This window comes from Parasteatoda tepidariorum, chromosome 6 (genome assembly GCF_043381705.1).
Source record: "Parasteatoda tepidariorum isolate YZ-2023 chromosome 6, CAS_Ptep_4.0, whole genome shotgun sequence".
NCBI classification, from domain to species: Eukaryota; Metazoa; Arthropoda; class Arachnida; order Araneae; family Theridiidae; genus Parasteatoda; species Parasteatoda tepidariorum.
Genome location: NC_092209.1, coordinates 19657607 through 19669943, shown reverse-complemented (window position 1 = coordinate 19669943; position 12337 = coordinate 19657607). Strand labels below are relative to the sequence as shown.

General features: G+C 34.2%; 1 protein-coding gene across 2 annotated transcripts; it reads left to right on the top strand.

Moving 5' to 3' along the window:
• Nucleotides 1-2823: 2823 nt before the first annotated feature.
• On the top strand, nt 2824-12337 carry LOC107442063 (heterogeneous nuclear ribonucleoproteins A2/B1-like; the record flags this gene model as incomplete). Of its 2 annotated transcripts, none has more annotated exon segments than XM_043055869.2 (3): nt 2824-3046; nt 6525-6743; nt 12049-12337. In XM_043055869.2, coding segments are annotated over 3 exon segments (517 nt in total), but the record flags the coding sequence as incomplete, so codon positions are not given.

Genomic DNA, 12337 nt, shown 5'->3' with positions numbered 1-12337 from the left:
CGTGATAAATTAATGTCTGATATTTACAATCTCCCGATAGAGGGCGTACTCGAGCGTTGCGATCGCGAATAGTGTCTTACGATCAGTCATGGAGAATTATTATTGCAGGGAAACGCGTGTTATGAAAAAGAAGACGGTAGTTTATTTTGGGAACATCTTTTGAAAACTGCTGTACTTTTTTTAAAGTTCTCTTGGAGATGTCAACATTTAAACTTTCCAATTTTAAGTTTTTTGTTGGTATTGTAAAATAATAAACATTCCCATGCTACTAGTAACTTCCTCCAATCTCCATGAGCAAAAAAAAGAAAAAAAAGAAAGAAAGAAGAAAAAAATTATGAAACAATTCATGTGTAGAAATAAATTCGCGATCGCAACTCTCAAATCTACCATCTGGGGAGAAGAGCCGTTTTTTGTTTTGACCCTCCCCTCTTTCCCTCTCCTTCTCAGCTCAAAATTCTCAGATGATTTTTTTGAGATTTATATTTAATGCAGTTTTAATTGCTATATAATTTCCTAACTTAAATTTTTTTTATCTGTTTGAAACGAAGCTAACCTTACTTCTCCAAACTATACACACACTAATATTAAAAATAGACGAATTCAGAGGCCACGAAACCAAAGGGGTTCTTGCCCCCTCGCATTTTATAAATAAAAGGACACAGACCCTTCTAAGATTATACTTTTTCATTCAATATTTGTATCATTATATATACATTTTTAAAAAATAGATAATTTCTATGTGCCTGAATTCCAAAAAAGAAACCTATTTTAAGCGAGCTTTATCATTTTCTAGGTGGAAACTGCTACCAAATAATCCCTTACTCATCCCTTCGCACAGAAAATATGCGTCCCTAATGCTGACGGATGGGGAAAGTTCTTCTTTTCAAGCGAACAGAATGAAAGAAGAAAAAAAAACCGTGAAGCAGAATTTAAAAATATGCCCTTAAATGCGAGATAAATAATTTACAGGTAAACAATTTATTTTATTAAAATTATTTTAATTTTAAGACAATTAGAATCATGAAATTAAAATTGCAAGTTCAAATTCTTGATTGCCATTTTGTGAGACTCAGATTTGTGGAAAGAGGCTTTCCTCCCACTCTTAAGATTCTTGAGTCACTGTGAGAAGTGTTAACATAGAGACAGAGATCCGCTCTACCCTATCTGTAGCTCATTTCGATAGCAAAAATGATGATGCCCTAGAGTTAGAATTTTTCAAAAAACATCTTTAAGGAAATCGAATGTTTAGGATGATTTATGAAATTTTTCAGGTTCCGAACTACTCAGCCAATGAAGAATAGAAATCGTCTCAATCACAAGCTTCTTGAAATCAAAATACGCTTTTAAAGCATAAATGAGTCGCAATTAGCATTTACATTTTTTAAAAATCATGTATTCCTCTTTGGTTAATAATAAAAACAAAAAAAGAACTATTGACAGTTTGAGTTGAATCAGTGAAATGCGCTTATATGATGATATTTATTAATTAACTGTTTCATTTAATGAACAAATACCTAATCTTATTTTTTTAAAAATTATTATTTGGTCAATTATAATTGACCAAATAATACTACACTAAACTCGGTGGCACGACAGCCCTAGAGGGCCAAGCCCTATTGTGCCCATATCAGTTTTCTTGACCTTGGACTCTGGGGTGCAGGAGCAGATGTTCCGGTCAGGTGGTCAGCCGAACACGGAACCCCCAACGTTTAGTTCCCAAGCATGCTTGGTACTCATTTATCGACCTACAGAAGGGATGAAAGGCCGAGTCAACCTTGCCCGGCCCGAGGATCGAACCAGGGACCTACGGCACAACAGCGCGAAGCGCTACCGCTCAGCCACCGGGGTTTGGTCAATTATCTAGACTAAATTTAAGTTGTTGTTATTGTTGTTGTTAATTTACGTCGCACTAGAGCTGCACAATGGGCTATTGGCGACGGTCTGGGAAACATCCCGGAGGATGATCCGAAGACATGCCATCACAATTTTGATCCTCTGCGGAGGGGATGGTACCCCCGCTTTGGTAGCCCGACGACCTGCGCGCGAAGTCGAGCACGACTAAATTTAAGAGAATTAGTGAATAGAACTAACTTAATGTGATCATACTTTTTGGAAGTTATCTATTTTAAAATTAAATGCACATTTTTAAAAAAATAACCGCATCATTGGCGTATAATTTTTAAAATATCGCATTATTTATTTGGTTCTAATTTTAGTGACATTTTAAAGAAAAATGCAGCTTTTCCCTATAGTAAAATTTGGCGAGATTTCAAGTTTATTTTAAACATTTCTCGCCGCGTCAGATTAGATAAACGCAATGAAATTTTTCACGCAAAGATTAGAACTGCTCTTTTTTTATTAGTTCAAATTTGCTTCTGATTTTAACTAATAAAATTTTAATTGGAAAGGTTTTAATTGAATACAAATATCAAAATGCTACGATAATCAGTGTTTTTCTTCATTCCTTAAATACTCATTCCGTAATACTTATTTCTTCTATAAGCTCATAAAGTACAGTTATTAAATAATTGTACAAGAATAAATATGAAGTTTTGAAAAAAAATATGAATTGTAATGAGCTTTAAGTCTTATAAGAAAGGAACCAGCACATATGTTGTCTTGCCCACGTTATGTAAACCATTGTAATTTCCTAGCTATTAATGCGTTGTGGAAAAACAGAAAAAATGCTCAGATAAAGCTAGTAAAATGGCAAACGAAAATTTTATTATTTAAAAAATTTAGGCTTACGCGAAAAATATTTGAAAGTTAACATGAGCATGATTTTCTTTTTCTTGAAGATCGAAAAAAACAAACAGTGTTCGCTTTCTCGAGAAGTTTTAAAAGTACCGTTAATATTGCCTTTAAAGATTTTAAGATTATTAATTGAAAAACCATTTAAACATTATTTGACAGGTTTTATTCAAATTTTATCTCATATATGTTTGGTGCATGCTGGCTAAAGAATAAGTGCTGTATTAATATTTCAGTTTAGTGAGATTATCATCATATTCTTTATAAAACGATTTCGTAAACAATTATGATTCAGGTAAAGTAACTTTCTAGTTGGTTGTTCAATCTTAATATTCTTTTAAAAGTAATACATATTGTTGGTACTGAATAGAGTTTTAAATTTCCTAATTTTAAATAAGTAGAATTTTATTACTTTCTCAGCTTCCGTCATTAAATACTTTGTTACCTATCATTACGCATGCCGAAACGGGTACGTAATTTTAGATATTACTGAAAATTACCAGTTGCTAAATTTTGATTATTTCTTATATCCATTGTTATTTCTTATGCATAGTTTATACCTTATATGTGTTTCGTTTTTATTGAAAAGACTTTATTTTTAACTGAAAACAAATACAGAAAAAAATATCATGATGTATGAAGTTATATACTTAGTATTATTATTCATTAACTATTACCGAAGGAACACGCAACAAGTAGTAGATTTACTGGTACCTTTTTTTTATATATATATAACCGTCATTGAACAGCAGACCCAATTTTATGCGTTTACGATTACTAATGTTCAACTCCGTAGCCTTGTAATTTTGAAGCCAATCCAGAAGACAAGGGAACTCCTGGATCGAGTATTGGGAGACTTTTTTTTTATGCGTGGAGGACTTTTTGATGGAGCTAACGCACATTTGCCTTACATGAAGAGGAAGACCACGATAATCTCCCACGGTTAGCCTAACGGCAAGGGGACTCTAACCCATGATCCGTCTACCACTGACGATACTTCACGTCAGCAGTGTGGTAAGTGCAAACCGGATGCGGAATTCGTATCGACAGGGATTTGAACCCGGTTCGCCTCATTGGAAGGCGAACGCTTGAAGTAGCTTAAAGCTTTTTGCATATCGGAGACATATCTAGATTTTTGGTAGGAAAATAATGCATGTTGCTGTTTCGTCATTCATATATGGAACTATACAATATCCAAAAAGTACTTTGACTTTTTGAAAACTTTTGTATGTGATGTAATCAGCTCATCTGATTACGTAATTTTTCTTGTAATAAAGCAAGAAAAGGACAAAGGACATATAAGCGTAGAAATAAGCCTAGACAATTGTCTAGGAATACAGCTATTGCTACGTCTAGATCAGAGGTTTCCAACTCACATGAGGCCGGAGGCCACAATTAAAAGCGCAAATCAAATGGCGGGCCGCAATTTTATCAAAATTTTACGTAGGACTCTTTTATGTTTGAAGAAAAATTAAATATTACTGTCAGATTTTTACCAAGTTGTACAAAACAAAAGTATTGAATTACAAATTAAAATAAGAAGTATATTTTTAAAAATATTTAATTGCATATTAAAAAATTCGGGCTACAATAACTTTAATGTGCACCCATGTATTAAACAATTAATGTGAAACATATATTTAATTGTTAAGATATAAAACTTTAAAGACGTTGGTATTAAAACTTACATAGTAGCACACGAAATGTTCAATGACGAAATTGAGGCTTGTCTGCTGCAACCACAAGAGAATAGATATTTACGTTTTAAATTTAAAATTTACAAATGTGTCTGTAAATATTTTCGTCCAAAATGAGTGGTTTCAAAATGTTAAATCGGGAAATTTCTTAGAGAAAATTTCTGAAACACACATGCTAAATTATATTCACAAAATACAAAAAATGAAATAAAAAAGAGCAACATACACGATTATTTTTGTATTTGAATAAATGTTTTCTAGGATGCAAAACCTGTGAAATAATTTTTTTTGCACCGTTGGTATGATAAATTTCACAGAAACAAATAAATTAGGTTTTTATTAGCGAGAAAAGTATTTTAAACCCATGTCAGCAAAAAAATTACAACTAATATATTTTAGTTCGCGGGCCACGAAAAAAGGCTCCGTGGGCCGCCAGTTAGAAACCACTGGTCTAGATGATGGACAGAAGAGAACCAAGGTAAACGAACTTTCAGTATAAGCCGGATGCCAATACGCCAAATGGCTTGATGACGATTTTGTAATATTTGGATAATATTCGTAAAATTTGCTGTACTCTTTTGCACCACAAATTTCTACATTCATGACTTTCAATTATCGTATTATTTTGTAACTTTTTTTCCAACTAATGTCACTCATTGCTTTGGTCAGCAGAATCAGTCTACAATGCTGTAACATATGTCTTGTAAGTTATTTCTTTGCTTAATTTTCTTTATAATCTTAATTTTTTTTTTGTTTTTTATAAGCCTATTTCCTGAAAAATGTACTTAGAGGGTTTATGCTATCATATACTACCGAATAAACAATAAATTTACACTTAAAACTACAATCCGATTGATTTATTAACCCATTAGTGCCCTCAGTTACTTTTAGGCACGAATTTATACATCTTTCAAACTCAGTCTTATAAGCATAAATTTTATCCAGATTTTGTGGATTTTTTTTCCTTGTAGTTTACAAAAGGCAGGACGCATCAAGCGTTTAGATACTGTAACCTTTTTTGAATGTTCTTTTTTTCGGACTTAAAAAAAAAATCAGAATTGGTTTTTCACAATGCCAAAAAAATTTAAGTTTGAGTAATTATGCATCAATTTATTTGCATTAAACAAATATTTCAATAAATACTTTTTTCTTAGAGTCACGCTTAATTTTAGAATTTCAGGAATGTTTGGCATCGTTATGGATAGCTGACCGCATTGCGCAAATAGAGCTATGGGTTAAAGTTCACCTTAAGACTTCCTAGTTACAACTTCCGACTGATTTTAACGCCTAAACTTGGAAAAAAAAACGCACCATCCAATGTTGTTATACTTGTAGTGTTTTCAATGTAACACGTTCTTTCAATATAACTTTCAAAGAAACAAACAACTGAATTCGGAAGATTCCGCAAACTTGCTATGATGCTAACCAAAAAATAGCAAACGGTGCTATTTTACACAAATATAGCAAAATAAGGGAAAACACTCAAAACATGGCAAACCTTATACTTTATTTTTGCTGTAATATTAATTTTGTTGAGTTTCTTTTGGACTCAAGACCTGTTAGAAATCATTAATTACAGAAAACTCTTATGAATGGTAAAATTACGTGTACATTTGAACACAAATCACTATAATAAAACTTCCTTGAATATTAAGCCTGTTCACGCAGCGCCTCGTAAGCACAACATAAGCGGAAGGATACACCGAAAGTTTGCTAAATTTCTTCCGGTTTTAGGAACCTTGTTATTGTTTACATATTCAGTCAGCCATCCATTGCGTAAGTTGTTTTCAAATTTCGAATTAAAAAAATAAAAATTTTAAATAGGAATTTTTTATTATTTTTATAATTGATTTCATGACATTTAATAATAATACACGAAATATTATTATAAAACTGAGATTTATTCATTATTAGACCAGAGAATCTGAAAAGTTAGCAATCACATGGACCGAAAAGCCCATGTGACAGAGAAATCAACAAATGAGAAATATTCCTAAGTCGTCATTCTTTTCATTGCAAAAGTTCTATAATAAAGTTTGGTGTTATTATTATTATTTTTTTTTTTATAAATTCCAGGTAAGATATCGGAAACTTTTTATTGGTGGCATTGATCCCGAAGTAGCAGAGAATGATCTAAGAGAGTATTTCGAAAAATATGGCGTCATCAGTGGTTGTACAATTCATCGAAACAGGGACACGGGAACATCTAGGGGTTTTGCGTTCATCACTTTCAAAGAAGCAACTTCTGTAGATGCAGTACAAAATAGTCGTCCGCACATCATAAATAGTTGTGAGGCAAGTAGTTTTTTTTTCCTACAGTTATTAATTTACGAAGTGGCAGGGATTTGATTCTGAGCCAACTTATTAAATGATTTGCTGTTGCTTTTGCTGCTTATCCTCTTAATCTGACATAAGTCCGATAAGCTCCAGTAGGTCGCTGACCGCAAGAAAATCCTCAACAAAAAGGGGATCTTAGAAAAAAAAGGGGTAAGATCCACCTTAGAAAGTCCAAGGCAAACTGGAATATGTTCCGGCCAGGGACTAATATAGGGGCCTTTATATCTATGGTTCCGGCGAAGCTGGTCGAACACAGCATTTTTCGCAAGAGGGGAAGATCTTTCTCCCTCTCTCAAAAGTAAGGTACTTAAAACGGCCACTTCCAAATCTGACCTCGTTAAGATACGGTTCCCAGCAGTATCACCGAAGTCAAGCATCACTGGCTGCTGTCAGTGTGCGGGTGGGTGACCACTTGGATCAGTCTGAGTAGGGACCGAGTGTGTACGGTATTGGTCCTCGTTAAACTGTTCTACCGTTTAACGAGGTGCTCGACTTCGCGTGCAGGTCGTCGGGCTATAGAAGCGGGGGTGCCATCCCTTCTGTAGAGGATCAAAATTGTGATGGTATGTCTTCGGATCATCCTCCGGGATGTTTCCCAGACCGCCGCCAATAGCCCATTGTGCAGCTCTAGTGCGACATAAATTAGCAACAACAACTAGGGTGGGCCATATTCATACATCACACACAACAGAGGACAACACAAGAGAGAGAAACTTCCATGCCCAAAGCGGGATTCGAACCCGCAGTCATTGGCTTCGCAGTCAGGCGGGCTAACCGCTCGGCCGGCATGCAGCAAAACGTGCAAAAATTAAAAGTTAAAAACTCCCGTCACTAGTGCAATATTAATTGATTCTTTTAAATTGACCTGATTTATGACTACATGATTTCAAATTTCAGTACAACTGAAATTAGACGTATTTAAAAATCGAACCAGCAAATTGCCTATTGAAAACGATTTAAAATGAATAAAAATGCTTAATTTTGTAATGCTCTCATATTTATGCAAGTTACATTACAAGTTATTATTACAAGTAGTATTTTTATGTATCTTGAATAATTATTTCCAATATAGTGTTGTTTTTTTTTATTTAAATTATGCCACGAGTGCCCGTCTCCTGCTCAATCCGCTTACCAATCCCCGTAATTGTTTCGCATTGATCATCAAAACACAAAAAAGTTTGTTTTCAAAATAATACGGCCCTTACTGTTTTTTTATAACAGTCGTTGAGCAGCCGACCTAATTTTTTGGGCTTAAAACTACTAATGTTCAACTCCATAGACTTGTGATTTTGAACCCGATCCAGAAGACAAGCCTCGATCAAGTAATGGGAAAAATTTGTGTTCGTGGAGAACTTTTTAATAAAACAAATTCCCATTTGCTTTACGTGAAGAGAAAAATCACGAAAATCCCCCACGATAAGTCTGACGGCAAGGGGCTTCTAACCCATGATACATCTACCACTGAGGATATTTTACGTCTGCACTGTGATCGTGTCCACGCCGGGTGTGGAATTCGTATTAATTAGCCATCCCTGGAATTCGAACCCGGCTCACCTCATTGGGAGGTGAATGCTCTATCTCCTGAGCCACCACAGCTCCTTTTACTATTTTGCAATATAGAGATATTTATATTTTTGATATATATTGTCAGTCTGCCAAAATTTTCAAATGTAAAGGGATAATGGGATTGATTGCCGCTGTAAACATGTCAATATTTCTGTGCTATCAATCTCAAATCCACATTGATAACCGGACTTGCTTAGTTTTTATAATTTAAGTAGATTGCTCGCTCCTAGCATCATCTCTCTATTAATTTAGTCCCGCAGTGGACTGATCGTTAAGACACGGTTCCCAGGAGATCACCGAAGTCAAGCATCACTGGCTGCGGTCAGTGTGCGGGTGGGTGACCACTTGGATCAGTCTGCGTAGGGACCGAAAGTGTGCGGTATCGGGTCTCGTTAAACTGTTCTACCGTAAAGTGTTCGACTTCGGGTTCAGGGCGTCGGGCTACCGAAACGGGGATGCCATCCCCTCTGCAAAGGATCAAAATTGTGATGGCATGTTTGTGGGTCACCCTCAGGGATGCTTCCCAGACCGTCGCCAATAGCCGATTGTGCAGCTCTAGTGCGACGCAAATGAAATACAACAACAAATCTTTCCAAACCAGTCTGGGTTCCTGATGGATCCAATTTAATGTTCATCAGGGTACGAGAAGATGTCCTATGGTACCAGTGGTGACTATTGCTTTTATTAAATGTTGCTATGACATGCCATAGCAACCTTGAATAGAGAGACGCTGGGGACGATATCATGCCAATATAGCTTAAGTCATAGAGTATTGTTTATTTGTATCTCGCCCCGCCCTATTTAAGGGCATGCGATAAGTCATAGAGTATGTAGTTTTCTCAGTGGGCAGTACACGATAGGCTGAGCTTTTAAACCTTTTCAGTTTTTTTATTTAAACGTCAGACTTATTTTTTTTTCTTAGTCAAGAATAAGTTCAATTTCCAGTTCTATTAAGTAATATGTTTTGCTTTTTCCCGATTGTAGAAGGGAATGTTAATTCCTTTGAAGGGTGTGAATGGCGGTTATTATTGATCATTAAAAAAATTGAGTTAAATACTTATGTTTTGGCCATAAAGTCAATTAACAGTTAATTTTACTACATCAGGAAAAGAAAAATCACGCTTTGTCTATTATATCCCGTGTTCGTTTTTATGATTAAACATTGTGAATGGTCTCATTTTTTTCCTTATGCAGCGTGAAGTCTTAAATCTCATTATGCTATCTATTATTACTTATTAAAAAAAAGCAAATAACATCAAAATTGAACTAGTTTTAGTCTAAAAAGGCCGTCTTAAGTATACTTAAAATCTTTATAAATAATGTTAAATCCTAATAAATACATAACTTCTAACATCTGTAACTGATCCGTAATCTGTAAACCGGGTTGCGGGTAAACCGTAAGCTGTAAGAATGCGACGTTCAATGTTATGCTAAATGAGAACAATCATAAAAAAATTACAAAAACCGATTTTCGATTCATTGAATTACATTTTTTATACAGAGACAGTTAAAAAATAAATTATTATTTTATCAATTAATAAAATAATAATTAATTAATAAGATAAATAATTAATAAAATAATAATATAATTATAAAATTAATTATTGAAATTAATTAATAAAATAATTATTTTATTAATTCAGCAGAAGGCATTGTTTTAAAGTAAATATTAAACGATTCAGTTTAGTCAAATAGTTTAAAGATAGCATCAGTGATGTTTTTTAGCTTATAGCTCTGATCAAAAAAGTTGTTTATTCCTCGTTAATAAATACCTAATTATTTTTTTAGTTATTATGCCAGGTTATCTAAATGATTAACTTGATCGTTGCAGCATAAGCGGGCAACGTGACCAAATTATTCTCCCTAAGTTTACTTGAAACCACGTGCTCATTTTGCTAATAGTTATGCTTTTAAAACATGTTATGGGAAAAGTAAACTTGAGGGTACCCCTTGGTGAAATTGGCGACTTATGTTTGATGCTATTCCTGTTTGCGCGGAACACCGTGGTAACAGGAATGGCTGCCAAAACATAGTGATATTTCAATAAAACATTGGAAAATTTCAACAAAACATCGGCCAAAACTTGCAATGAACCTAATATAAGCAAAATTTATAAGCCCAATTAAAAAGATTTTGGATCGAAGCAAAAATTAATGGAGTAGGCGCAGAAAGAAAAGGAAAAAAAAAACTCCTTCATTAAGCTTGAATATTCTCAAATTTAGGTGCACAGAATTGCCTAATAACAGTTAGATACTGTCTAAATTTATCACGAATAGAATCTGTGTACCTCCATCGCCACATAAATATTACGAAATTCGAATCGAAAATGGCGTCTGTAATACCGGACTAGCGATGACATTTTTTTCTTAAATCCCTTTTTATGACTGCCCACATACCTTCGATCTTATTGACCAGATTCAAAAGTAACCTTACCAGCCGGTATCCAACGTACAACTAACGGACCTCTGAAATTACATATATTGAACATTTAAAAATAACGCTAAAATCTAAACCAATCAGAATCACCATTGGGTTTTAACATCGCCCAGCTTGGCGATCAACCGTGATCACAACTTGGCGAGAATCAAGGGGCATCCTCAAATATAGTCTACCCCATGTTATTATAAAACTGAATAATTTAAAATCAACGGTAATTAAAATAATAAAAAAAGTTTTTTTCTGAAAAGCAAAATTAATGAAGAAATGGAATTAATTCGTTAAAAATAAACATTAAAAAAAAACATATTTTTATTGAAGCACCAAGGACAATTAATGCTGGTAATATGTATTAGTCATTATGACCAAGAAAAGTTTTTGAACTATGTTTCTGAGCGGAAATAATGTATTAATTGTGTAAAGTTTGAAAGCTAATATCGAGAAAAAGTCCAACTTATTTTTACAGAGAGAATAATGCAAAGTTTTCATAATATCTTTGCTTGCGATCTCCGAGATCTGTGTGCGGCGTGACGTTATGAGGAGGGAAATCGTAGCTTCAGCTGTAAGAGAGGAATGCACCAGCCCTTCTCTCTTCTCTTTTTAGCCCTGGTCATAACGGTTTTAATACTCAAATACATGTACAAATGCATCTTTGCAAATATTTTGTTTAAATTCTTTAAATAATCTATCACGTTCACAGTTGTAAGGTATTATGAGTTTTATGTCTCATTTAACAAAGTTCTTTTGTTTGGAAAAAGGAATATTTTCCGAGAAATTAAATTTTATTATTTTCGATAAAAACTTTTCTTGATAAATACTCATTTTGCGGGCATTAATCAATCGGCTTTTTCAAATTTGATTTTATTTATGTCAGAAATCTCGCTCGCCACAGTGATTATATGACACTAGTGCGCCTTAAAGAGTACTTATTTTAAGAAGTTTTTCTTTTTCCAATACCTACTCGGATACTGACTTTCCTCATTCGGGTATCAGAAGGGCAGATTTGATTACCACTCTCTCAGGAGCACCCTATTAGGTGGGCCAACAGTGCTCCCTCAGTAAGAAGTGAAGAAAAGAAACATCAATGCCTTATCCGGGATTCGGACCAGGGATCTTTCTGACTTAATATCAGTTGGCACTTATTTAAAGAACAGTTACTTATTTCAAAACTTAATTGTGTTAATGATTAAACTTTTTTTTGGCATCTTTACGCCCGCTTTCTTAAAAATCATTTTCTTTTCTTTCTCTTCTCCTACAACAGGTAACTACAAAAAGAGCGGTGCCAAGAGAACTATTTCAAGCTTTTGACGGACTTTTAACAGTTAGTAAAATCTTTGTCGGTGGACTAAAATCTGAAATTCAAGAAACCGACTTGAGAGATTATTTTTCAAGCTTTGGAAGAGTTTGTAGAGTAGATATTATGGTCGATAGAAACACAAATACGATGAGGGGATTCGGATTTGTTGAATTCGACGACTATGATCCCGTGGACAAAGTAATCTTGCAAGGAAATCATGCGATACTTGGACAAGATATTACTGTCAGAAAAG